The following is a 26,624-nucleotide window of genomic DNA, read 5'->3' on the forward strand; positions in this document are numbered from 1 at the left end:
CCGCCCTTCCGGCGGTTTTGGCGCGCGCTCCGCCGCCATGTCCCGTCCTGGAGCCGCTGATCCCGGCGCCGCTGTGGAGCGGCTCTGCCGGGAGCTCAACCTGGACGCGGCGAGCGCGGCCGAGGCGTTGCACGACTTTACGGCGCTGCGGGGCACCTACAGCCTGGAGGTGAGCGGGGTCGGGTGGGGCCAGACGGGCGGGGGCGGGCGCCGTCCCGCCCCGGCCGAGCCCGCGGGTCGCAGCGCTGCCCCGGTGACCGCGGCGCTCCTGCCCGCAGGGCGAGGCGCTGCACTGGTTGGCCTGCGCGCTGTACGTCGCCTGCCGCCGGAGCCGCGTGCCCACCGTGGGGAGCAGCCCGATGGAGGGGAACGGCGTCTCCCTGACCCGCATCCTGCGCTCCGCACGCCTCAGGTGAGCGCCCCGCCCGTGGGCCGGGAGTGCCCTGCCCTGCCCTGCTAGAGCCGCTAGGGCAGGTGCCGCTCCTTCGCTCCCAGCGCTGCCAGCCGCGGCGGGATTAAAGCAGTGAATCGGCCGTTATTACAGATGGAAATTAGATGCAAACACGTAATTTCCAACTTCAAACCTTTAGGAAACCACTTGTGTCGGACCGGCAGCTGTTCTACACACGCCAGTTGTTTCTCTCCGTAGTTAATTTTACCACACATATCTCGGCGCGTGCCATCCCTGTACAACGTGTATCGGACTCAGGATTCAGGCCAAATCCCGACGGAGTGCTGGTTTTTCTGGGAACACAGCACTGGTGATCACAGAACTCACCTTCTGCACGGCAGCACAGCAGCTGCCCTGTCGCTATGGTTCTGACCTGGGGACACGGAGCCTGGAATGTTGCTCTTTAAAGACCTCACTCCCCTCTGAGCTGCTGGAGGGGTTGTCATTTATTTACATCCCCAGCTGACAGGTTTTTGTGCAGGTAACTTTGACAGGCATCGACTCTTGCCTTGTTTTGTTGCCTGTCCTACCTCCACCTCAACACACACAGAGCTACACCTTCACTTTGCTGTCCACCACTGCCCTGCTCTATACAGCCATGCTGGCAGCCTCCACATCAAGTTAATGTTCCCGTGCCTTTTAGAGGGTCAAGGAGAAACCCCTGAGTGATAAAAGGCAAAATGATGATAACATACAGTTTGGGAGTCTTATCAAAAAATTGTCAATCCACATTGTAATTATGTTAGTCTTTAAAGGAGTGAGTATGTTGCATTTTGGCTTTTTAAAATTTTAGAATGGAAGTTAGTTAAAGCTCAAAACAGACTTTTCTTTTTTCTTTTAAGTTTAATTCAGTTTTTTAGCAAAATGAAGAAGTGGATGGACATGTCAAACCTGCCCCAGGAATTCCGAGAGCGAGTTGAGAGGCTGGAGAGAAATTTTGAAGTGTCAACTGTGATTTTCAAAAAGTTTGAGCCAATATTTTTTGATATATTTCAAAACCCTTATGAAGAAAGTTCCAAACCGCATCGAAGCAGGAAGCAGAGGTATTTTTTTAGATTTGATGTGACTTTTCCCTGGAAAGAGTTATACTCAATATAAGTTTACAAAAATTAATTTCCAGAGTGATGGGGTCTCTTTGACTCTGAAATGCAGCCAGTGCAGAGCCACCCCTGAGCCCAGTGAGTGCAGCTCAGATCAGCTGGACTTCACATGCAGCTGCTGTTACACAGGAGCTGTCCCACAGTGAGAATGTCAGGGTGAGGTGGGGAGAGGTACTATGAGATGGGTTAGCTCCAAGGTACAGTGAGATCAGCAGAAATAGCTGAAGTAGCACAGGAGTGTTTTGTCTTGGCACGGTGCTGGCTGGGGGCTGGTGTCACACCATGATCCCTCTGCTCAGGGGCTGTCACATCCCTGTGACCTCCACACTGCCAGCTGTTTGCCGTGGTTGCCAGATGAGTGGGAACACCAAATGGGAGGAAGTTACAGCTGATGTGCTCATTTTTGTGACAAATTTGGGAATGTGCAGTGTCATCTTCAACACACACATGAAATATCTGCCTTATTGAAAGGAGCTCGTCCATAATCCCTGCAAGAATATGTGGCTGTGACAGCTTTGTTGTGAGATTGTAACTTTTGGGATGAGGGAGCCAAGCTGTGGGTCTGCAAGGTGCTTTTGTCAGTTCATGTGGATTTTCTGGATGTGAGGGGGGATAATTGTTCTGGTGCAATGCTTCAGTGTAGCTCCACAGGCAGAGTGCAGGGGGAGGTGCCCTGTCGGGTGCTCTGTTGGTGTTCCTTTCTCAGAGCAGCGTTGGTTGGTGCCACTGCGGCTTTGGCTGCTATGTGGGTTGAGTCATGTCTTCCTTGGTCTTCCACCTCCATGGGCTTGGATTGTTCTGCTCCAAACAGGAGTAAGCAGCTGAACTGTAGTGCAAGCTATAATTGCTTGTTTTGAAGGGATGGCTGATGCTTTAGTAAAATATTTTGGAAAGACCATCACTGGAGTATATATAGCCTTTGTCATCTCCCTCCCTGTGGCTGTAGGACAGTTCTGTGGGAGGTGTGACTCCAGCAGAATAGTGTGGCAGGGTCAGAGGCCAGAGGCAGCCTTTGGCTTGGGAACAGGGTTGGGAAGTTGTGGATGTGTGCAGGATACTCTGGAGCCAGGTCAGGCATTGTCTGTCAGACACTGAGAGCTGAACTCAGGACATGTAGCTTAGACTGTGCCTTAGTGTGGAATTAAGACAGCAGCTCCAGCTGTTGTTTTGAGCAGGGAAATGGAATGAAATTTGAACTGTAGTACAAGGTTTGGCTTCCTGGAACTGAAGAGTAACTTCCCCTATTTTTCTTGTTGACAGGCGGGTGCCATGCAGCGTCAAAGATCTCTTCAACTTCTGCTGGACTCTCTTTGTGTACACTAAGGGTAGGCTCCTTGCTTTGCCTGCATGATTTGTATACATTCCCAGCTGTGAACTTCTGTTGTGTTGCTTGACGTGATGTGCTGTCTCTTAAAGGTAATTTCCATATGATTGGAGATGATTTAGTAAATTCCTATCATTTACTTCTGTGCTGCTTGGACCTGATTTTTGCCAATGCCCTTCTGTGTCCAAACAGAAGAGATTTGCTAAATCCATCATTTAAAGGTATGGTGGGAATAGATTATTTACAATCAACTGTGCTTTGTTCTCTTGGCTCATTTGAAATGAAGTTGAAGGTTGGTTGTCTTCCCCCCTCTTTCTGGTTCCCAGGCTTACCAGTGGAATTCCACACTCTGGAGATGAAAGCCTCTGAGGATCCTCCCTGCATCATTGCCACACTCTGCGAGCTGCATGATGGGCTCCTCGTGGAGGCGAAAGGCATCAAGGAGCACTACTTCAAACCATACATTACAAAGCTGTTTGATAGGAAGGTACATCTTGTGAGTTTTATGAGCGCTTGGTCATGCTCCATGGTGGTCTCGAGACCATTTAAGTCCTGGTCCAGGTTCCACAGGGGAGAGTAAAGGAACTTGTTAATGAGCAAAGGAACTCAGACTGGCTCAGGTTTTCTTTGTATTTTAGCAGGAGCAGAATTCCCTCACACTTTTAATGCTGTATGCTGTAAGGTCTCTGTTTCAGCTTTTTGTGTCGGTGAAGAATCTTTCCTTTCTTAGCAGTGTGAAATGAATCATGATGGATGGTGTTTTCTTCAGGCAAAAAAAAAAGTGATCTTGTGAAATAATTGTAGGGAATGTCTGTCGATGGAGTTTGGGTCCTGCTGCTTTTCTTGAAGTTGAGCAAAATGCTTTGGAAGGAGAGGTTGAGATTGCAGATGTATAAATTGTCCTGTCAAGTTCTCATCCTGGAAATGTTTTCCAAGCTCTGTGGAAGCTTCTTTGTAGTTGCTGATTGAGCCAGTCCCTAAGCCAGCAGTGAGCAGATGTCGCATTGCAGGCCTGGTTCTGAACAGTGAATTTGTCTGCAGCTTCTTTCCAGTTGGGCTGTGCTCTGTCTTGGTAATGGCACTGTAGCCCTTTAGTCCAGGCCAAAAAAAAAAAAAAAGAGTCCAGTTCTGCACCTAAATCTTGTTTACTTTTTGACTAAAACCATCATGCTCTTACACTTGAAACAGTTTTCATTTTATTATCTAAGATACTTTTGCTTTTTATTCTTAGATCTTAAAAGGAGATTGTTTGTTGGATCTTTGCAACTTTACAGAAAATAGGTAAGTTTCAGATTTTGTTCTCAGTCATAGGACTTGGTTCAAATCTAAAGCACAGGTCTTTGTGTACTGAATCTCAGTTTTCCTGTTCCTTTGTCTTTCCATATCTAATGGGTTTTGATTATTTGACCACCAAAGCTGCTGTCTGGCTGAAACACTTTCTGGATCAGAGGTGTGGCCAATGTCAGGAGTTCAAGCTGCAGAGATTTTTTTTTCTTGATATCAGGTTTTTTGGTGCTTGCTCTGACTTTCTAGCAATTTTGTATAATGTAATCTCTGAATAATGTAATGCAAACTGAAACCTTGGCTCTGAAGGTTACAGATGTGTTTCTATACACATATGATTTCAAAGTAAGGAAATCTCTAAATTTTTTTCTCTAACTCTAATTGAGTGTATAAATCTGTGGGTATGGCAGATGGACTCAAAAGAAAAGGAAGCAACAATTGCAAAACCACAACAAAAGAGGTGAACAGTTTCTGTGGGAGGGAAGTGTAGTTGTTTCAGAAACTGTGGATTCGCTTCTGAAAGCTACTTTAAATGTAAACTATAAAAACACCTTGTCAATTTTTTTTGCCTTTTGCAAAAATACCTTTTAATTTGTTTCTGTCTTTTGTTTGTGAGCTTTTTACTTGTTGGTTTGCTTTGGGAATTTTGAGTAAAGACTCAGTTGTTTTAACAATTTAGATAACACCTCAATTTACATATAAACTGATTTCTTTGATCATTGAACATTGAATTTCTCCCCGTATTTCTACTCTAAGATTCATAGTATTCCTTCAGTAACACTGTCATATGGAATGATACAGTAGTGCCTATTCTTGTGCAAGTAGTCTGATATCTCAAAGACTCTTGTAGGCATCTCTGGGGTTTTTTTTGTCCAGCTTTCCACAGACCTTTACATTTTCCTAAAAGACATGGGGCAGCTGAAGTTGTGATACAGTCAAGTTTCCTGTGGGATCACAGCATTGCTTGTGTCATGAATACATTGTTATATTCCATTATTATGCATGCAGGAACTGCATTCCTGGCCCAGCTGCAGGCAGGATTATTGGTATCACATGTCAGTGATGGTTTTAGAAATAAAACCCAGTCAGGTAACTCCTTACTTTCCCCTCCTCTGCACCATTAGGAAAATTATGGGCTACAGAGTGGCAAACCCAGAAATGCAGCAGTTGGGTGCAGTTCTCCCTGGTGCACAGATCTAACCTCTGACCAGCTGAGCACTTCCAGATTGGTTTATTTGCAATTGGCATGAAAGCACAGTTGGTTTTTTCCTCTTCTTACTGAGATCCAAATGCTGGTGGAAGAGTGATTTCTGCAGTGATCCTGGAGAGGTTTTGGGTCCAAGGGCAGGCAGGGATGACTGGGGGCAGGATGCTCAGGGAGGTGGGAGCAGCACTGCTGTCCAGAGCATAAAACTCTGACCCTGTGTTGGTTTGGAGCAGTACCTGAGCTCTTGGGGCACCTTCTTTGTTTCTTCAGCAGTAAAACCTTTGGTATCAAACCTGGGCTTCTCTTCCAGCAAAGCACTGAATAAAGAGTATGAAGAGTACGTTCTGACCGTGGGGGACTTTGATGAGAGAGTTTTCCTGGGAGCTGATGCTGAAGAAGAAATTGGCACTCGAAAATTCCCTGCAGATGTGCCAGGAGAGAAAACGGCAGCAAGAGCTTACATGGAGTGTCATCTGCAGCAGCATTTTGAAAAGGTGATTCATTTAAAATGGCAAGCTCACTTGAAGATCTCCTTTAAGTTTTCTCACCCTTATACACTCTTTGTATCATTGAGGTGACTTGAAATTTCTTCTTCCTGAGAGGAAGATGGTGAACAGAGCTTCAATGCTGTCTTGCTATAAGGAGGAAAGGTGGTATCTTTTTTCCTGTGGAATTTTTAAAATAACTATTCCTTAAACAGAATGAGTGCACTTTCATGTGTATTGTTTGGTTTTGTCCAAGAAAAATCAGTAAGTAATTAATACCCAGATATGTAGGTCTTAGTTTTGATCAAGCTTCATTTATACCCCATAATCATACCACAAAACCTTGACACTGAATTAGTTTTCCCACTGTTTCCTTTCTTAGGAAAGGAAAAGTCAACTTTCTTACTCTTCTATGGAAAATAAGATTCAGGCATAAGCCTCAACAAAGTCTCTCTTCATTACGCAAAGTACCTATAAACAGAGTTAATGTTTCACTGTGTTTAAAAATGTATCTAATGAAGTTGACATGCAGGAAAACAGTTGCTTGATGACATTTAATTTTGGCTAAGAGGGAAAAATAGTATTGGCTGTGTGAAAGAACTATATGCTGTTTGATTTACCTGTCAGTTAAAAACATAAGAATTCTTATTCTAAGATGCTCCTGCAAGTGTAAATGAATCATACGTCTTAGCTTTTTCTCCCAAATATAAGTGTATTCTATAATCAGACACATTTAGGATGGGAGTTTAGAAAGGGTTTTATTACTTCTGAGTTTCAGTTTGAGTAGTGTAATAATATTACTGTTTATGCATAACAACTGCAGGCTTCACCTTTTCTCAATATTTGCCTTGTGTCTTCAGAATGTTGTCAGTTCAGATAATTAAATCCAAAAACTTTATTGTGTCACTTCCAGAGAGCAGGATACAAATAAGTAAATGCAGTCCACAGAGCTCCATCTGCTCAGTGCCACTTCATCCTTTGGATGGAGGATGTAGGGAGGCCCATTTCCCAGGGAATGTTCTCCTATGAACCTCTGCCACCCACTCCTTGTGTCACCCATCTAATGCAGTCAGGGGCTGAGAATGGAAGCATGTGCTTCCTCTTCCTTGCCTTGTATTTTCAATGTTCAAATGAGCCTAAAAATTTACAGGTTTTAAGATTTTAGGTCTTGTATTACTGTGTTTTAGTTGTAAAATCTTTCAGTTAATTTTTGTCTGCTCAAAGATTTGTTATATTTTTTATTTATGGAGTCCTGAGAACTCTTTGGCTCATTTTTAGTCACTTCTGAGCTCTCAGGTGAAACCTTCACATGGTTCTACTAGTGGTGTAATTTTAATCTTTGAAGGAATTTTGCAGGAGATGCTCATTTGGAAGGTAATTGAAATAGTTTTGTTTGCTGATTTCTATTTATTATTTTTCTCTGTCTGACAGAAAAGGTCATTTGCACCTTCAACCCCACTGACTGGTAGAAGATACCTGCGAGAAAAGGAAACTGCCGTCACTCCTGTGGCTTCAGCCACACAGAGCGTGAGCCGTTTGCAGAGCATGGTGGCTGGCCTGAAAAATGCACCAAGTGAACAACTTACAGCTATTTTTGAGTGAGTATGTCCACTTCAGCTGCTTTCATTGACACGGAAACTCATCTTTTGGCTTTTTTTCCTTTGGGGCAGAATATTTTGGTCTGTGTTTCTGTATTATTTCTTGTTGAAGGATCTTCTGTTTTCTCAATGATCTCATCTGGAGAAGGATGGCTGAACACACACACCCCCCCATCTGACTTGTCACCACCATTATGTTAATGGAGGTTCAGCTTTTGCTGATCTTGATTTGTCTGAATGCTTGAAAGCCAAATGCCTTTTTTATTTGTTGACATTTTAAACAAGTACTTATCAGTTAAAAGATGTGGTATGTATGTTGGCAGAGGTTTTGGAGAAGGGATTGTTCAGGTGAAGAAGCTGCAGTCTTCGCCCTCAGCTGGGAAGATAAAACTAAGAGCACCTACAGGCTGCCCATTTTTCCTTCACTACCGTAGGGTGTGTTGGTCTTACCCCATGGCACAAGGATGAGCCTCACAGTGAACCTGGTCACTGTCAGTGCTGACCTGGAATAGCCACAGCCATGTTCCCCATTCGGTATGTTCTGGTGGCTGTTCCCTGGACACACTTCAGATTACTGCCTTCCTCCCTGAGTACAGCTTATAAAAAGCAGTAGTGGAATAGCAAATACCTGTAAAGTTCCTGGGTGTTTGCCTAATATCTTTCCAAGTTATGTTCCTACTGTGTTACAGTGGAAGGTCTCCAGATGTATTTTTACAAGTCATGGACATTTAGTATTAGCACTTAATATTTGAAGTCCAAGAGCAATGTTCTTTTTAAAGTAATCATTGTAAACAGGTGAAAAATATTGCTTACTGTTCTCATCGTTAGAGTTACTTATATTTGAAAGTTTTGCTAGCACTGGTTCCTAAAAGTTTACAGCTGTGCTCTCTGGAATGCATTTGTTTAGAATGCTTCTTTGATTGTTTTTGTAAGGACTGATACTATTTATACTCTACAATTAAGTCATTAATGTGTCTATAATCTCTGATAAAACATATGGTTGTTCCAAATAATAAACCAGACTATCAAGAAAGAGGTAAATATTAAAATGGGAACAAGAATTGACTAAGCCTTTGGCAACAGCTGTGATGAGTACTTTGCTCATCCTGGATGTGAGTTCAGCAAGCGCTCGGGTATATGTGCTGTGTTCCTGGAAGAAATGGAGAAACTGTAGTTTGGACTGTGTAATGTTCTATGCTTTTCAGTATTTTCTTTTTCAAATTAAAATTCCATGGAAAAGCTTTGAAGTTAATTATAAGACTTCGTTCAAAGATAAACCTTAGGTGATTTCAGTTCTAGTTTTTCAGAGTAATTCAGTGTCTTAATTTGACACCAGCCACATGCCACTGTCCTCTGCAACAGAGTTGCTGGAAAATTCAGAAGCATTCAGAAAGAGCATCTCCAGCCAGAGATACTATTTTATGGCAGTGACAATGTGGAGTTCATCAGTTCCCCCAGTCTTGGTAGGAAATGGGAAGATGCTGCTGCCTCTTCCCTCTAAGGTTTTCTGTGCTGCCTCAGAAAACTGAGTCTGGCCAGTGTGGTGTTGTGGGTGCCTTTGGTTGGTTGGTTGGCTGTTGTAGTATCCTGCTCACTCCTGGCAGGTTCATCTTTCTCCTGTGCTGCTGTGGTTCTGGCTTTCTCCTGTGTTTGTTCAAGATCTGAAGATCCTCCCTGGCCCTGTTAGGAAGAGAGGACATGATACCTGTGTGTATTTTATGTTTGCCTCTGCCTGTGTAATACAGGTTCTAGCTGATGAGGAATGCTTGGTGTAATTGGTTTATCTTTTTTTTTAATTTATTTTATAGTTGTTGTTTCTTGATATTTATTTTTTAAACTGGATATTAATTTATGTAAACAAGGCTTTCTTTGCCTTTGGCTTCAGGTCTTGTGCCCGCAGCCCCTTGGAAAGCATAATGAGCAGAGTGAAGGAAATTGGTGAGACCTTCTGTTGCTGCTACACTCAGTCAACAGATGAACAGCCAGGATCCCACATAGGTATGGACTGAAAGGCATGGGGTGTTTCAAAATACTAAACCAGGGCAAACAGAATGCATACCTGTACTGTTTTTTGTATTTAATACAGTGGAGCCGGTTTTATCCCAGGATACACCCAAGCAGAAAACTACTGCTGTCAAACAGGACAGGGTAAAGAATAAAAATTTATGGCAGAGTAAACCCAAGCCTGCAGTTCAAACTGAGATAACCAAGAAATCATGGAAGAGCAGCTCTTAACAAGTGTAAACTTGAAATCTTGTTAGTGTTATAATTTAAAGAAAACTGAAAGCAAATAGGAAAATTATTATTGCAGAATTTCATCACAAGAAATATTACAATAAATAATCCTTTAAAATGTTTATGGAATTTCATTCTGTATCTGGGACTGGTGGATTTCTGAATGTTTTTTTCCTTGTTTGCAAAGTATCTATATACTCACATGAACTATTGTTTTGGATGAGAACAGGTGCTGGTCAGTTGAGTCTTAACCTGGTTTTGCCAGTGGCATTTGACTTAATTTCTGTTGATTTTAAATTTCAGATTTTGCTGTAAACAGATTAAAACTGGCAGAGATCTTGTACTATAAAATCTTGGAGACTATAATGGTGCAAGAAACACGGAGACTGCATGGGAAGGATCTGACTGTAAGTAAAGAACCAGTGAAAGATGAGAACGCTTTTTGTAGCTGTTTCTTGGGAGTTTATTTTCAGGCAGTTCCAGGAGAAAGCACTGTAAAGTGCTCTGTGTATGTTGCTAATACTAAAAAGGGGAAATACATGGGAGCTGCCAAAATGTATTTTTCTTCTACTATTTAAACCAGTATAACCATCATAGCTAAACATTTGAATTTGTGTTGCCTTGTTGCCTTCTAGAATTACAACTTTATGGACAGGTAACTTTTGTTATCTTCTTTACCCAGTGAACAGTACCAATGCTTCATGTTAGACAGCACTGCATTTGCTCTGCTTTATGAGGCACAGCAAGGAGGCCAATTAATTTGTCCATAGCTTGCAAAATGCGATAGTTTTGGTGTTGTTACTTTACTTCTGTTCTCCTCAACTTCCCTGTAAAAAGGAGGTTGTGGATGGGAGAAGAAGCCAGCTTCTTTCCAACAATAAGCTGTGTAGTGTTAGTGCCACAAAATTCCAGCTTGTGTTTCCCAGATGTGAGGCCAGTGGCATTTTGTGTGCTCTCTCCAGGCTCTCCTGGAGCAGGATGTCTTTCACCGCTCCCTCCTGGCATGCTGCTTGGAGATCGTGCTCTTTGCCTACAGCTCCCCTCGCACCTTCCCCTGGATCATTGAAGTTCTTGACCTCAGGCCATTCTATTTCTATAAGGTAAAAAAACACTGGCTTAGGACAGGATTGGTATCAAAAATGGCATGTTACTGGATTAAGAGTCGTAGAGTCCTCCCTAGGGAGTCAGGTAAGACAAGGGCTGATATTAAGTGTGCATTAGGATGTCACTATAGGGCACGAAATAACACAACACGGACACTCTGCTCATCAAAGGTAAAAAGGGACTTTTTCATTTCTGACTCCAGCATTTCTAGATTTCCAAAAGGACAGTGGGTTGGAGGGTGACAGTGCCACCTCTCCAATGACACTGGACAAACCAACAGTCCATCGCATTTCTCCTCCTCCATAAAAGAATGCAAAACAATCGGTAATTTACAGAAAGTGTGTGAGAAAGTTCGTTACAAGAATGTAAACATCAGAAGGCTTAGAGAATCTTAAAAAATCAGGGCAACATCAGGCCTATTCTAAATGCTGGCTCTCCTGAAATGTATTACTTGGAAAGTGGTAATGCCAGAGCTGAAGCTAAAATATAAAGAACAAAACCCATTTTGTAAATTGTACTGATCTGTAACATACTGCCCATCAACTTTTACTAGACTAAAGCCTTCAAGCATATATTTTGTTGATATTTATATTTATTGACTACAGTGTAGTTCTAAAATAGCAGGTGCAGATCTGAAATGTTGCCTTTGACTGCTACTGCTTATCACAGGCTTGCTTTGCTAAGTTTGGGGGCTTTTCCTTAATAGAACGTAGAATATCTTTTCCAGGGTTTTCTCTGGGTTTGGCCTTCATTTAACCACATTTTCCCGACTTCCAATGTAACTTGATTTTTGACGACCTCAATCCTTTTTTCACCTATCCATATGCCTCCAGTTTTTGCTGGATGCCTAGCAGCTTACTGGGGTTAGTTCTGAATAAATCAAGTAGTTCTTTTTAGATGACAGCAACCAAAAAATGGAAGCCTTTGAGAAAGCTGGTTCATTATCTGTCCTTCCTTTTTCCTTTACTCTTCAGCTGTAGGGCAGTACTGGAGCTGTAACAAATCTGTCAATATTGCTGTGGCTGTTGGTAGCCTCCATCAAAACTGGTGCACATCTAACTTTATGGATCAGATTTATGTTTGATTTGAATTTTCTCAGCTATTCAGTGTATATTGTTGCAGCACTCTTATTTCGACAAAAATTGCCATTGAAAGTCACACGAGAGACATGTGACATTTGTAACTTTGTTCTCTGTTTGTAGCTTCTGTAGCAGGAATAACCAAACATATCAGTTGGTCTTCCATGGAACTTTTGTGACATTTCCATCTTTGGAGCTTTAGCAAAACAGGCTGAATGCTCCTCTTTTAGGAATAACACAGGGTGGATCTTGTGTTGGAGTATGATACTGCAGTCAGATCTGTTCAACCCCCATTTGTCCATTAGGGTTAGGGTTCTGAGAGCTTCTTAAATGAAACTTTATTGCAGTGGTTTTCAGCTCCTCATGTTATGGGCTGCTTGTTTGCTAGAGCTGAAATGCTGGGACTGTCACATCCCCTGCTGAGCAGCTGTACCTGATCACATCTCCCACGTCAGTGCTGCCCAGTGCTTTCACTTGTGCACAGTTAGCAGTGGTGAGAAAGGCCCTAAAAACCCCTGGAATGGATTGTTCTGCACTAGTGGCATATCTGCTGTCCTCTTCCAGCCCCCAGGTTGCTTTGGGAAAGGGTGTTCAACGAAGAGGGTTGGGGAAGGTGACGATGTGAGGAGGAGACTGGAGCACTCTGTGTTGACATTTTGAACAGGAGCCTGAAGTAAATATCAGTTAGATGGTGTTAAACATGAGCAATGTGACATTGCTGTGTGTGTCATTGCCAACAGGTTATTGAAGTGCTGATTCGGTCTGAGGAAGGACTTTCCAGAGACATGGTGAAGCACCTCAATAGCATTGAAGAACAGATTCTGGAGAGTCTGGCCTGGACTCGGAACTCAGCACTCTGGAATGCACTCGAGGCCTCAGAAAACAAAGTCCCAACCTGTGAAGAAGTATGTGATCTCATTCCTGTTACTGGGAAATCCATGTTCTTTTTCTCATTTGTTTTTTTATTCAGAAAACTTTTCAAATTAGATTATCACTGCAGAAAATCTTCTTTTAGTAGATTGTCACAAAGAAGGGAAATTAATTTGTTATCTTAGACTGGCATTTCTTACTTCTCAGGTAATATTTCCTAGTAATTTTGAGGCCAGCAATGGAGGAAGTGGGTTTGGGCACTTGCCCATGATGCCATTATCTCCCATAATTCATCCTCGAGTGAAAGAGGTTCGGACAGATCTTGGTGGGAGTTTAAGACGAGGTAAGTTTAAGGCTTCTGATATTATTTAAATGTGTGAATTTGGGGAGAGGGTTACAATTCTTTGTAATTGGAAAAAGCATCCTTGAATCTTAATTGAGAGTTTGGAATTGTGAAGTTTATTTGACCAAGAGAGGGTCTAGATGCACCCAGTCAAACCAGTGCTGTGACTAACTGGCTGCAGGCAGTGCTCAGACAGTGCTTCCATTCTGGACAGAAGCAGATTTTGCTGCTGGCTTGATGCCAGGGTGACCTTACTCTGAGATGGGTTGTCATCAATCACCTGTTGTCCATTGATGCCCGAATTTTTCCTGGTTTTTTTTTTTTTTTCTTTCTGTTAGTTTATGGTCAGTGAATTTGACTGGATTTTAGGTAACTTTTTATTTTTTTTAGGTATAGTGACAGAGCTACACTTACTCCTGATTCCTACAGAACTGTTTTTGTGCAGGGCTGGAGGACAATGTTTTGCCTACAGTGTTCTGTCCTCTGAAGCTGCTCTTAGCAGATTCCTGCATCTCACACAGACCTGTCTCCTGACAGTGAGGGTGCAGAAGCAGTGCCAGCACTGCTATTTCCTTTGCATGCTTCTCTAGTTAGGAATTGCTGCTTTTGTTGTATCCTGACTCTGGTCCATATGTTCTTGCACGTGCTCTGTGAACTGCTGGGTTGTGTAATGTTGTCTCCTTCGGTGTTTGTCTGGCTGTAAACAAGGCTGTTTGGTGTTTTTTAAATACTCCTTAGGAAGGAGATGTACAAGCAGTTTCTGTGTTAGAGTTCGCTGGTGGAAGAGGAACCAGACTGTAGATGGTGTCTTACATATGGGGAAGGCTGTGTGATACTCAGCTCTGTATATGAGAATCTGGTGCTAGAGGCTTTTCCTAAATTCAGTTGGGAGGATGGTGAGAATAGGAAGTGTTTATTTGTCTTTGGTACCAAGAGAACCATCTTGGCAGAGTTAGAAGTAAGGTCTCCTGTGGAAGATCAGACAGCTAGAGAAGCTGAGCTGGGTAGCGCTGCCGACCTCCTGGCCCTGGTACAGGGGAAGCCATGGGAGAGAAACTCAAGGCAAAATCAAAAGTGAAGACATCAGGTCTGGTCACTAACTGCTCTGAGGAGAGAAGATGCAACAAGGACATTACTTGTGCAAAGGAATGTAACAGGGACCTGATAAGTGAAAAGACTGTGTTGCTACAGGAGCAGGGGCAAGGGGGTCTGAGTGTAAGATTTTGTACAGAACTTAGAGAACTATAAATACTGTGACTAGTATAATAAATGGGCTTTGCTTGCATAGCATGATCTGTGTCTCTCAATCCCCGCAGTCTCCAATCAATCTTACCTGGCCAGTTATCCAGATAATTTCTGATGCATGGGTAATAGGAAATTCTTGTCACTGTTATTGTCACAGACTGCAGCAGAAAGACAAAAAGCCTGTGAACAGGAGCCTGGTACATTAGTACTGTGTACTTCAGGCTTACTACTACAGCAAATGTTTGAAAGCCACAGAAAAGCTTGAGAGGAACCGGGGCTATGTGAGGGTGGAGTCACCTGCCTGGGGGCAGTTTAGAGGGAGTTTGAAAGCCAGAACATAGGGAAGACAGCCTGTCCAAGAAGTGTGGTCATGGTTTCTGTAGAGGATTGTGTTCACAGGAGTAACATTTGCAAATATTCCTAATTGCTAGGCTGACTGGAATAAGTACTTCTGATTCTGTGTGTTCCTCAGTCTCTGTGGATCAGAGTGACTGCTCAGCTTCCATGTAATAACTGATGGCAGAACTGCGCTGTCTGGGGTGACTGTAAAACTAAAAAAAGTCAGACTACAGATCTTGTTCTTATCACCTCAGAACAGTGAGCTCTGAGAGCAGGCTTGAGCTATAAGTGATCTCTGCTGGTGTACTTGGAAGGTATCCTTTCACCTTCTCTGTGGAAGGATTTCCATTAAGCTGCTGTTGTTAAGGTTTTGTTGGGTTTATTTTTATTTCCTTGACATGCCAGATGTGCAGCCATTGTCTCCAATCTCCGTTCACGAGCGCTACAGTTCTCCTACAGCTGGAAGCGCTAAGAGAAGGCTCTTTGGAGATGACAGCCCCAAAGAAATGCAGATGGAAAAAATCTTAACAAAAGGAACTAAGCTGACAATTTCTCCAGCATCAAGTATTGGTGCTGAAAACATGTCAGCATCTCCTGCCCAGACAGTGCTGACCATGACAACCACTACAGGACCAGGAAAAGCAGGACAGAAGGTCACTATCCCACTGCATGGTAGGAATTCCTGCTGTTTTTCTTCTCTACTAGGATATTTTCTTTAGTCTTAAGTTATGCTTAGACCAGCCATGCATCTTGAAAGCGTGTTGCTTTTTCTTTCTGAAAAAACAGTTACTTTGTCAACAACAGCTGTCCTGGTTTGAAGGACAGGTGTCTGTCAAGGAAGGTGGGAACTCCCCCTTGGAGTGGAGAATATGACCCACTTCCCTCTGAATTATTATAACTTTGAAATGACAGGGCTTTCAGGCAAAGCTAGGAGGAAAGGAATAGCAGTTCCTTACTGGCGTGTGCGTGTATATCATGGCAAACAAACCCCAAGCCCAGCAGCAAAGACGAGCAGACGCAGAGCCCCAGGGCCGCCTTGTCCCAGCTGCAGGCACCTTCCCCTGCGGTGCAGTTCTGGGCACGGCCAGCAGGGGCGCTGCTGGCTCCTGGCCGGGCAGGGTGGGGCGATGATTCCCCCGGGCCTGCAGGGGGCGCTGTGGCGCGAGCTCGGCCGCCTCTCTGCACTCGGCAATGGCGGGCAGGCTGGCAGAAGGGATGGAGAAGGGGCTTCCTTGGAACCCTCAGGGACAGCTGGTTCTGCTGTGCCTCCGGCTGCTGAAATGGACTGCAGCAGGAACCTCGGAAGCAGCTGGAACAGCAGAGGCAAGCAGATCCCAGAGTAATAAATGAGATGTAGCAGAGCTGCAGCTCTTGCGGGGCATCCCGGCAGGCAGGGGTATGGGGCTACAGTGTAAGGAAAACTCAGAGCAGCGGCAAAAGAAGGGCAGGGGTGGGCCGGGGTCTCCTCTGCAGTAGCAGCATCACACAGCCGGGGAAATGCATCCTCTGGGAGGGGGCTGGGGCTCGGGGTCCTGGTCTTTTCCCCTGAGGCACCCAAGCAGATGGCAGGGGTCCTTTCCAATGAAGCAGGGTGCCAGTGAGCTCCCAGTTCGGTGGCTGCTCTTGTGAGCAAACACTCACTCATGGCTCAGAAGCAGGACAGGGCTGGGCTCCGGCTGCAGCAGCGAACTCCCTCCATAAACAGCAGCTGGAGCATCCTCCTCCAAACCCAACGGCAAGAGGGGCCAAAGAGCCTAGCTGAGCCCAGCCTCACTACCCAAACTTCAAGGTGTATTTTACCTTCCAAAGAGAAAACCCCCAGGTAAAGACAGTAGCCAGCCGAATCACCCTTCCCCATCCTTACCCCGAGCCATGGCAACTTCGTTTGTCTCTCTAAAAGTACCAGTCCTTTTTGTCTCTTAGAAATGTATGGGAGAAAATTCCCAGAGAAAAAGAAAACAAAAGAGTAATCCTAAGCTCCACCAGCAACTAAAAAGGTTGAGTTTATATTGACATCACATCCTTGGTGACATCTGATCCCTGGCAAACACACTGAGGATTTCTCCTCTTGAAGAAAAGATCATGTTTGTGCTCTTTCCAGTTTTACCTCACACATTAAGCATTATTTTGGTTCTCAGTGCCATTAATGATTTACTGCAATTTGTCTTAATTTGGTCTGTTAAAATCTCAAAAAGCTCTGGAACTTCTAGAGAAGAGTTACGTGCTAACCTCAGCAAAATAGCGTGAGACTTATGTTTTGTGGAAGTTTGCTGGTACTTGATTATTTCTGAAAATTATATATGAGCAATGAGTGTATAGCCATTCTTAATTTTAAAATTGGGTCTACAGTTAGAGAGTAAAATAAAAATTCTGCACTACTCATGTTTAAGGAGATTTTCAGCAAGATAATTTTATTACTGAGGAAACTAATGAGGGCTGTATAGGATATGCTGCCAGTTTTGCAGAATACGAATTTAAAAAAAAGAGAATGCTCACCTTCCCCCAGTAGAGTGGAAAACCAAGTACAGAAATTGTGATTGCTTGTAAACTTTGTACTTTAAGTTAACCTTTAGGAAAAATCATTCACATTCAGATTCTCCTTTTCAACCTTACCAGAAATGTAATTTTTACTATTTCTGAAGACTCTGTGGGACAGTCTTTTTAGGCTGTAGTACGGAGGACAAGATGTCTTCAGTATCAAATGTTCATAAATTAGTTTGATTTGCTGTTTGACTCTGCAGCATAAATAGAGCAGCCAGTTTATTTCTGGGTATGTGTATCCTCTCCAGGTATTGCAAATGACATAGGTGGAATCACCTTGATCCCCATTTCAATTAATTTAGACCAGCCATGTAAAGTGGATGCTCAGGCTCCCTGCCCCCCTCCTGGAAACCAAGCAGCAGAAGTGCAGCTGCCAGCAGCCAGCAAGCCAAAGAGAACGGGCTCCTTGGCACTGTTCTACAGGAAGGTGAGTGTCCTGCTCAGAAGGGGTGCTGTGCTTGTGCTCGTGGCCGTGCTGGAGCCTGCCCCCCTGTGCAGCTCCCATTACCTTCAGTCTTCATGTGTCTCAAGTTTGGCACATGCAGTCCTTATATACCTTGAAGAAGAAGGAAAAAGATGTTGAGTGTTGCAGAGAGTTTTGTCCTTTCCACCTATGAGTTTTTTCTTTCTTTTTAATAAGGAGCTTCTATAAATAAATGTTAAAGACATACTTCAGATTTTACTTCTCTTGGCTATTTCATTGCCTCCACATTTGCAAGGGTTAGACAGATCTGACGTGAGAGGATGTTCCTGTGTCTTGCTCATTCAAAGCTGCACTGCTGTGGATCCAGCATCTGGAGATGCTCCTTTGCCACTTTTAAGTCTGCCCAGCAGTGCTGATCTTGCTCGGTTGGGGGCTCAGGAAGCAGTGATCAATAACATAGTAGCTTAAGGTTTCTAAAAAGAATGAGTTTGAAATAATGCAGGGTTTAAAGAATTCAGTGTACTTCAGAGAAACTTAAGGTAACTTGCTTATAGTTGCTTTCATTTTCAGTGTGTATTTTGTGAAGGGTCTTAGGAGGAATCAAGGTAACTTGGTCTAGGTGACTACAAAGAATATATCCCTAAATTAGTTTCTCTTAAAAATATTTAAAGATTTTTTTTTTGTTGTTATTTTCTTACTAGGTAAGTTATTTTCTGAGGTTTTCCCCTTTGAGGGTATCTGTATAGATACAATAGATCTTAAGTTCTAGCATGAACAGTCTTTAAGGTATATCTTAATACAAAAAATAATTTCTGGAAACGCTTATAAGCCACATCCTTTGTCTGAACTATTGCTCCTTTAATTTTACCAGTGACAGGCAGTTTCTCTGAGAAAGGATTAAGAATTGATCAGTCACCTGCCAGTTGGGAACATTGCATTTTGGAAGTTTTACTCTCAGCTGGGGAGAGCTTCAGGTGTAGCTGTGTCTTTGACTAACTGTGTCATAGGCAACATAAATCCTCTTAGTTATGAAGGAGAACTAAAACCTTGACTTATATTTGTTGTTAAATTTTGACCTTCCATTTACAGTGATCATTATACTCACAATGATAATTTCCCACTACGTTTCTTTCTTGCTCCTGTTCAGTAGAGCAAGTGAAAATGACACTTCCTCTTCCTGCTTTCCAGCATAAGGAAAGTGCCTAATTAGTGAGGGATATGGTATAGAAGCTATAGGCATACTGTTTTTAGGTAGATTTTCTGCAAGTGTTAGAGATTCAACAGTTGGAGAGTGGACAGCTTAGTCTTTGAATCACAAAAGTCCAGAATTATTTTGGTTGGAAAGGACCTAAAGGATCAAATCATTCCACCCCCTGCCATGGGCCAGGACACTTTCCGCTAGACCAAGCCCCATCCAGTCTGGCCTTGAACACTCCAGGAATGGGGCAACCACAGCTTCTCTGGGCACCCTGTGCCAGGGCTTCACCACCCTCACAGGGAAGAGTTCCATCCCAAAATCCCATCTAACTCTGCCCTCTGGCAGTGGGAAGCCATTGGCACTCCAGGCCCTTGTTCCAAGTCCCTCTCCAGCTCTCTTAGAGCTCCCTTAGGCAGCAGAAAAGGCTCTAAGGCCTCTCTGGAGTTTTTTCTTCTCCAGGTTGTACAACTCCCGCCCTCCCAGATCTCTCATGGGAGAGGTGTTCCTTCCCTCTAATCATCTTCGTGGCCCTTAAAGAATATCTCTGCTTTGATGTCTTTTATTTTTGCAGGCCAGGATAAGCTTGTTTGGCTTCACTCTTCACTGTGTGTCTTTTCCTTCCAGGTGTATCATCTGGCAAGTGTGCGCTTGCGTGATCTGTGCCTAAAGCTGGATGTTTCCAATGACTTGCGCAGGAAGATATGGACATGTTTTGAGTTCACATTGGTTCATTGTGCTGATCTTATGAAAGACAGGCATTTGGACCAGCTCCTCCTCTGTGCTTTTTATATCATGGCAAAGGTAACATGTAGTTTTAGATAATTAATGGAATGTTATGTTCAGTTTTATGTTCAAAATATCAGGTGTGTTCAGCATTTACAGTTTGATGCATTCATGTCGTATTACTGGAGGGAAAGGGAAGGTCCTTCCGAGAAGTGGATCAAGTCTCAGTATGGTTTTTTCCTTGTTTTGCATATCTTAGCTCACTGGCTCTTTGAAGGAAATTCTTGACAGAGTTTTTCTTCTCTTCTTGAGTGTGTTCACAGTAGCACTTGTTGACACAGACAAAGCACTGTCTGGTCTTATTGTCCTGTATTTGTTTTCTGTCCCATTTGTCATCTTGACAATCTGTCAATCTAAACTAAAAATTCCATTACAATTACAGGATTAGGCAGGTACAGAAATTTGCAGGAGCAAATTTATGTAAGGTGGTTTCTATTCCCAAAAATCCTTTTAGCTTTTGATGATTCAGGCTGAGGTGGTTGCCTGTTGTACTTCATTTCCTATTTCATTTGCCAGCTTTAATTTAAGGTAGTGTTAAATTGGATTGTGAAACTGGACTAGTGGTTTGACTCAAACTTGAGCTTACAATTCCATCAAGCCTAATTGAGACACAAAATTCAGGAGGCTGGATTATCTTTTCTTGAGGGTAAATGAAGAGTAGCACTGTGTGGAGGGAAACTGATGTTTAAATTGTCACTACATGTGCTCTTAGCTGCAGCGTGGGGTAGGCTCACCTGATGTCAACACTGATAGCAAAGCCATTTAATAGTCAGTGCTCTGTATTTTTATCATGTAATTTGTCAGTTGTTTGGGGTTTTTTTTATAATACAAGCTTTTGAGTGCTGTCTCCAATGCAGTATGAGACCTGACAGCTCCGCCAGAGATGTTGATACATTGTCTCCTGTCTCCTACTACAAAAACTGTTGCTTGTCTGCTCTTAAAATTACGTATGTATGGCTGAAAAACAAAGCGCTTTAAGAAATGAGCTATTTTGAAATAAAAAAGCAAAGTAAAATTGCATGTGCGTACCTGCCTGTTCAGGATTTTGCCACTTTTCTGTTTAGAAAAGTTAGGGATCCAGTTTCCAAATTCACAAAGCACATTTTTGACTTAATAATATTTCCTTTCTTTAAAGTGTCACTGGAAGAAAAGCCTGGAAAGGAGTAATGCCTAAGCATCATAAGCAACAAAAAGCTTTAGTAGCTAAGAAACAAGGAATTCCTGAACAAGAAAAATCTTTGTTGTTTCATGCTCTCATCACTAGAGATAAATTTTTAAATTATTTATTCATAGTAATACTCCTCAAAAAGCTACAAACTAGGACCTAGGCAGTGCAGCCTTCACGCTTGCACTTGGTCTTCAACAGCCTTTTCTTTTCCAGGTAACCAAAGAGGAAAGAACTTTTCAGGACATAATGAAAAGTTACAGAAATCAGCCACAGGCAAACAGCCATGTAAGTCCATACCACTGGCTTTACTTTTTGGAAGCTCAGGAGTGGCTTTTGAAGTCTTTGTGCTCATAAAAGAAGTCAAATCCTCTGCAGTGTAATACTTGTTCCTGTTCAGTTGGATTTCATCTAGTGTCCTGACTTCCTTGCTTTCCTTGACAAGAGTGTTTTCCCCTGGTATCTTGTAGGTTTATAGGAGTGTCTTGTTGAGAAATACTTCTGATGATGTTCCATTGGACAAAAATGCAAACCCAGATATGGAGATGACAGAAGGTGAGTACAGCAAAAGAATTTGCTCTTTTCGATAACATACTTGGGGCTTCTAAAGAACTGGACTGTCAGGTAATAAGTGGAACAAGTTTTACAGTTTTAAGTGTATTAAAGAAAAACAAATGTATTGTTGAAAAAGAAACCATCTTGTAAGTAGCTCTCCTATGTATTAGGTATGGAATATACAATTCCTAGTTGGAAAGAATGTTTAATGTCATTTACTTAAATTTGGTTGCTCAGGATGGTAGTATTTTCTTAGTATGTCAATGATACTGTAGTTCTTCTTGAATGGCAACACTGATAACAAAGAAGAATGAAGATAAACAGTACCTGGAGTATTATGGTGGGTTTTTTAACATCGTCTGTTCTGAAGACTGAAGTAGGAAGAACTTGTTTCAGAAAATAAAAATGCTAACTCCCCAGGACTGCCATTTTCTTACATTCAGGTTTCTTTTAAATAGGTAATGCTTTCTTTGCTCTAGGTTAGAGAAGAAAAGGGATAAGAGTAGTATTTGAGAAAAGCATGAAACTATGCCATGCCTGTTTTGAGTGACATGTCAGGAATGTGAGAACACAAGCCCATGTATGAGCCCATGAGCAGATCTCTAGCCGGGGCACACGTGGAATTTAGTTTGTTCTTTGTGGCAAATTCCCTCTGGGTGGGATTCATCTGCCTTAATGAATATTAGAGCCATTTTTAAAGTCTGTTGAGGATTCTATCAGGGTCATGGACTAGTGGTCCTGATCTCATTTAAATCCTGTCTGACGCCTCCACAGCTACTGGATGACTTGGAGAATCTGAAGTGACACTGGGCTCTGGTATTTTGTCAGACAAATATACGTGGTTACAAAGTTCTTCAGCGACTTTTCCTATCAGACTTTCTTCAGTTTCTGGACTTGTGTCTCCTTTACACAGTATCAACTCCAGGTCTTTTGACACCAGTTCACAGGAGCTGTGCTTGTGTTGTGAGAGAAGGAGGGCAGATGGACAAAGGAGTCACTTATGGGTGTCAGCTGGAGCTTTGGATGTTTGTCTCAGTGCTCTGATTGCCAGAGAGTCTGTGTGCTGCTCTATTTTACTTGGCAGACAGCAGAATGCAGGAGACGTAGAAGGTTGTATTCAGTAGCACTTCAGCTTAATTAGGGGAGAGCAGACCTCAACAGAAATATACTTGCTGTGAGGCTGCACCTTTTCCCACTTCACAGAGCATGCCTGAACAAATGGTGTCATGACTTCCTTGGTGCAGATCTGAGTTGAGCACCAAGTTTTTCTCTGCTAGCTGATCACCAGAGATGAAATTTCAGAGAAGCCAAAAGCTGAGAGCTGTCAGACTGCTTAAAACTTAGTTTTAAGACCAAGTAATGGCTTTGTACCCCATACTCCCCAATAAACATGGAAGAAGAGGTCAGTTGTGCTACAGTTTCTTGCTACGGCTATTTCCAAGTTTGGAATAAAGGTTGATACTGGCCTTTTTAGACATAACCCACAGGAAATGGTAGCTCCTCCTGATGTTCACAACCACCTGCAGCACACCCTGCTCCTGGCTCAAGCACATTTCTTGAATTCCTGTAATTGACTGGTCAATTTATGGACAAGTTCTTGCCAGCTGGACATCGTAAGTTCAACTCTGAAGTGCCTGGTTTGCCAATGCTGTAGTTTTGAAATCTGAAGCTCTCTTATTGTTAGACTCATCTGTGAAAGCTGGCAGCTCCTTGGGACGATCCACAGCAGAGAATTCGAGTGAGTCAGAAACAGAGGAGAGAGGAGATCTTATTAAATTTTACAATGCAGTCTACGTAGGAAGAGTAAAGTCATTTGCACTGAAGTACGATATCACAAATCAGGATCATGTGGTAAGTACAGTATTTTGGAATTAATACTCACAGAGTCATTTTTCCTGGCAGTTATATGTATGTCAATAACTTTGTCTTGTCACCTGATATGGGTCAAGTCAGATAATTGGAGGTAATGGTATGAGCACTTGCTTTAACAGCCTTTCAAGAGGACAAATGTAGATGCTGCTCAGTTTGCAAACCCATTTCCAACTTCTTTACATCAATGCAATACCTATTTGCTCAAATGCCTGTGGACTATCTGTGTGAGGCACCTGGAAGATTAATTCTGTTGCTTGGTCATTACTTGATCTGTTGTTTCACTGTCACAAGATAAAATATTCTACGGAAGACCTGGAAGTGTATGAATGTTGTCTTGTGTGAGGTTTCTGCTCTCAGGATGTTCTGGTTGAGCTGCTGTGCAGACGTGTCCTCTCCTGCAGGTGGAGGCACCGCCGCTGTCGCCGTTCCCCAGCATCCGGCAGCAGGCGGTGTCCCCGCGGCGCATCTCGCAGCAGCACGCAGTGTACGTGTCACCGCACAAGAACAGCGCCTGCCTCACACCTCGCACTGCTCTGCTGTACAAGTTCAATGGCAGCCCTTCCAAGGTAGAGACAAAAACGAGGCTGAAAGTGGTTGATAAAGGGTTAATTGTCTTCTAATTAGGATGTGGTCTAGTGCAGTTCTGATGTGTTATAATGAATAGTCTCTCACTTTACACTGAAAGGTAGAATTCTGTACATAGACTCCATCGCTCAGAGGATAACCTGTTGTTGTTCTCTGATATTTCAGACATTGAGCAAGTTTGAAATGGAGTCAGAGTAACTCATTATTTTTGTCTTGATTACAGAGTTTGAAGGATATCAACAATATGATAAAACAAGGTGAACATAGGAGTAAGAAGCGAGCAATAGCAATTGACAGTGACACTGAATCCCCCTCAAAGCGACTCTGCCAGGAAAATGATGATGTTCTACTGAAACGTCTGCAGGATGTTGTCAGTGAAAGAGCAAATCACTAAAAAATTTCTGCTTTCTGTGGGATCTCTAAGTTACGGAGCTGGATACAGCTGTTGTGCTATTTATTTCTTAGTTTTGTATATAGACAACCATCAAGTTCCTTCAACACTGAACTTTCACCTGACTTCCACAGGATGCAAAAAGTAAGAGTTATGTAGGAAATTCCAGTGATCTTCATGCCCAAAGACCACACTGTGGTATAATGTACTCTGAGCTGTTCTAGCAAAAGAGTGTTCTGTGAAAGCCATATTGGATGTTCTCAAGCCTCATTTGGAGCATCGTGAATTCTGAGTGTAACTCAGCTTGTAATACCAGTTTTATTATTAGAATAAGAGTTATAAAGAAATTAGTGAAATCAGTGAAGTTTCCTCAAGCTTTTGGCATTTAGAAAAGAAACTGGCCAAGTGCCTTATTTGAAAAAAATATAGAATTTTATGCATTATTTCACTGTGGAGTAACTGGAGGGAAAAGAAATTAATTCTTTAGCCTCAGGAAGAGCTGAGTAGTTTAGAACTGTCAGAACTTATGTTAAAGTGTAGGTTGTCACATGTATCTGACAGCTTTTGCAGTAACAAAGGCAATAATCTAAAAATACAAATAGTGGTGACTTAGGGTGGACTCTGGTAAAGCCCTGAGATACAGTTCTGTGAGCCTGAATTCCCTTTCTCTTGAGCCAATGGTGCTCCATGTTGGAAGCCACAGAGCAGCCTGCCCTAGGTGCTGTTCATAGTGATGGCAGCTCACCCATGAGGAAATACAGTTACAGCTGAAACCAGCAGCTGGGGTTTGGCCATTGTTCAAATGCACAAATTCATTTAACAAATTGAATGTCTTGTTTTTTCCTGAAGACCTTTAGCCTCTTGTGTAGTATCTACACTGAATGAAAGCCCATCACATAAGGAGGTGTGTATGTGTGAGGTTTTATAGCTGTTGAAGGCTTGGGTTCACTGGAAAAGTAGAAATTCCGTTATCAAATTCTTGTGACTGAGTTTTTAATGCTGAGGATTTGGTAGGGTCTATTTTACCAAAATGGACAAAAGTCAGGGTTTACTCATTACTGTAAATCAGCGGTTTGATCTTATTTTACAATTGTATTTAAGGTTAGAGCCATGGAGAAACTTCTCAGCACAGTCATTTTCAGTTTCTGTGTAACTGAACTGAAAAAAAAAAAGAAAGAACAACTACATAGGACTTATTGGAGGGGTTGTTTCCTTCATTGGCTGACTGGGTTAGTATGTGCTGTGAGATCCACAGGTCTAGGGGAGAACACTGCCATGATTTTGAGCAGCCTCAGCTAGTGAATCTAGCCGGCAGTGATGAACGAGAAATTCATTACTAAGTGTAGGTATGCAAGGACACTACTCAGCAAGGAGTAGAAAGTTTACAAACTTGGTTTTGAGTCTTTAACTACTTGAATATTTGATTTTTTTTAAACTTTTTTACTTTCAAAAAAAGGTGCTTGCCCATGGAGAGCTGCACTATGAGGAAATGGCCATGCAGTGGAGTAGGTTTAAGTTTAACATAGATACTTAATTTTATTCAAGTTTTAATGTTTGTCTTCAGATTTTGAGATAAAAAGTGGAGGATTGCAGCCTTTCTGCAGTAGGATGGGAAATTTATGGTTAGGCATGACAGCAGTCTTTCCATGGTATTGTATGATGAGAGTTTAGTTGACATGGTTTTAATTCGATATCATGTGCACATCTCCTGGCGGCTCTGCTCCCCACACTGTCACTGCCTCCTCTGACAGTAGACACTGATGGAGCCAAAATCCTTATTAACTGTTATGTGTAGTGTTTCTTCATTAGGAAAATGAATGTACTACTGGATGCAGTTCAGAATTCTTCACCTTTTTAGGTGATCTAAAAGCAATTTTGAGCTTGTTGAACAGCTAAAACAAGAGCTTACCTGGAATTTTCATAACGGTTTCAAAGTGCCTTCACATGTAAATCTGTATTTTATAATAAACAACTAAAAAAGCATTTTAACCTGTGTTGCTGTATTTCCTGTTGTTTTTCTGTGCCTATTCATTAAACAATGCCTTCTGTCTGCAATTTCTGTAATATCAACGACCTTCATCATTTTTGCGCTTCCCTCAGATTTCTTGGGATTTTTTTTCCGTTTGAATTCATGACATTTCATGTGTTTTGTCTGAAGTTTCCTCCAGACTTTTCTTTACTGTTTCTGTTTCAGTCAGGAGTGGATTTTGGGAGAAGGTGAGTAATATATTCCATGAGGTCACCAAAAAGCACCAGAAGGGAGAGAACCCTGCAGTGACAGGTGAGGTGTCCACAGAGGCAGCTGTGACTCCAGCAGAGCTGAGCTGTGGGCTCCTAGTTCATCTCCAAGCACTGCAGGCATGAGCTCCAGGTGCTGGTCCTGGCTGCCTTCCTTCTTCCCAGATGTGTATAAGAACCAGTCTCGGACAGGTTCAGATCTGTACCA

At 42.6% G+C, this 26,624-nt stretch overlaps 1 protein-coding gene across 4 annotated transcripts; it reads left to right on the plus strand.

Annotated features, from left to right (window-relative positions):
* Positions 1–8: 8 nt before the first annotated feature.
* On the plus strand, positions 9–26,172 carry RBL1 (RB transcriptional corepressor like 1). Of its 4 annotated transcripts, XM_009098811.4 has the most exons (22): positions 9–169; positions 279–412; positions 1,294–1,494; positions 2,812–2,876; positions 2,968–3,096; positions 3,202–3,362; positions 4,107–4,156; positions 5,677–5,860; positions 7,283–7,449; positions 9,335–9,447; positions 9,988–10,091; positions 10,647–10,784; positions 12,608–12,772; positions 12,945–13,080; positions 15,070–15,336; positions 17,454–17,632; positions 19,452–19,628; positions 20,992–21,063; positions 21,246–21,330; positions 23,015–23,181; positions 23,604–23,768; positions 24,011–26,172. In XM_009098811.4, exons 1-22 carry the CDS (start codon positions 38–40, stop codon positions 24,179–24,181), a joined length of 3,162 nt encoding a protein of 1,053 aa, XP_009097059.1. In that variant the 5' UTR covers positions 9–37; the 3' UTR covers positions 24,182–26,172. The 4 variants fall into 4 exon arrangements, with proteins under 4 accessions (XP_009097059.1, XP_018779360.1, XP_018779359.1 ...); XM_018923815.3 differs by lacking the exon at positions 10,647–10,784 and having other exon boundaries at positions 10–169; XM_018923814.3 differs by lacking the exon at positions 2,968–3,096 and having other exon boundaries at positions 10–169.
* Positions 26,173–26,624: the final 452 nt, after the last annotated feature.

Source organism: Serinus canaria, chromosome 20 (genome assembly GCF_022539315.1).
Source record: "Serinus canaria isolate serCan28SL12 chromosome 20, serCan2020, whole genome shotgun sequence".
NCBI lineage: Eukaryota > Metazoa > Chordata > Aves > Passeriformes > Fringillidae > Serinus > Serinus canaria.

Coding starts and splice junctions, on each gene's coding strand:
- RBL1 (XM_009098811.4), top strand. CDS start 38: ATGTCCCGTCCTGGAGCCGCTGATCCCGGCGCCGCTGTGGAGCGGCTC. Junction 2,877..2,967: donor TCTCTTTGTGTACACTAAGG/GTAGGCTCCTTG, acceptor TGTCTCTTAAAG/GTAATTTCCATATGATTGGA. Junction 13,081..15,069: donor TGGTGGGAGTTTAAGACGAG/GTAAGTTTAAGG, acceptor TTGACATGCCAG/ATGTGCAGCCATTGTCTCCA.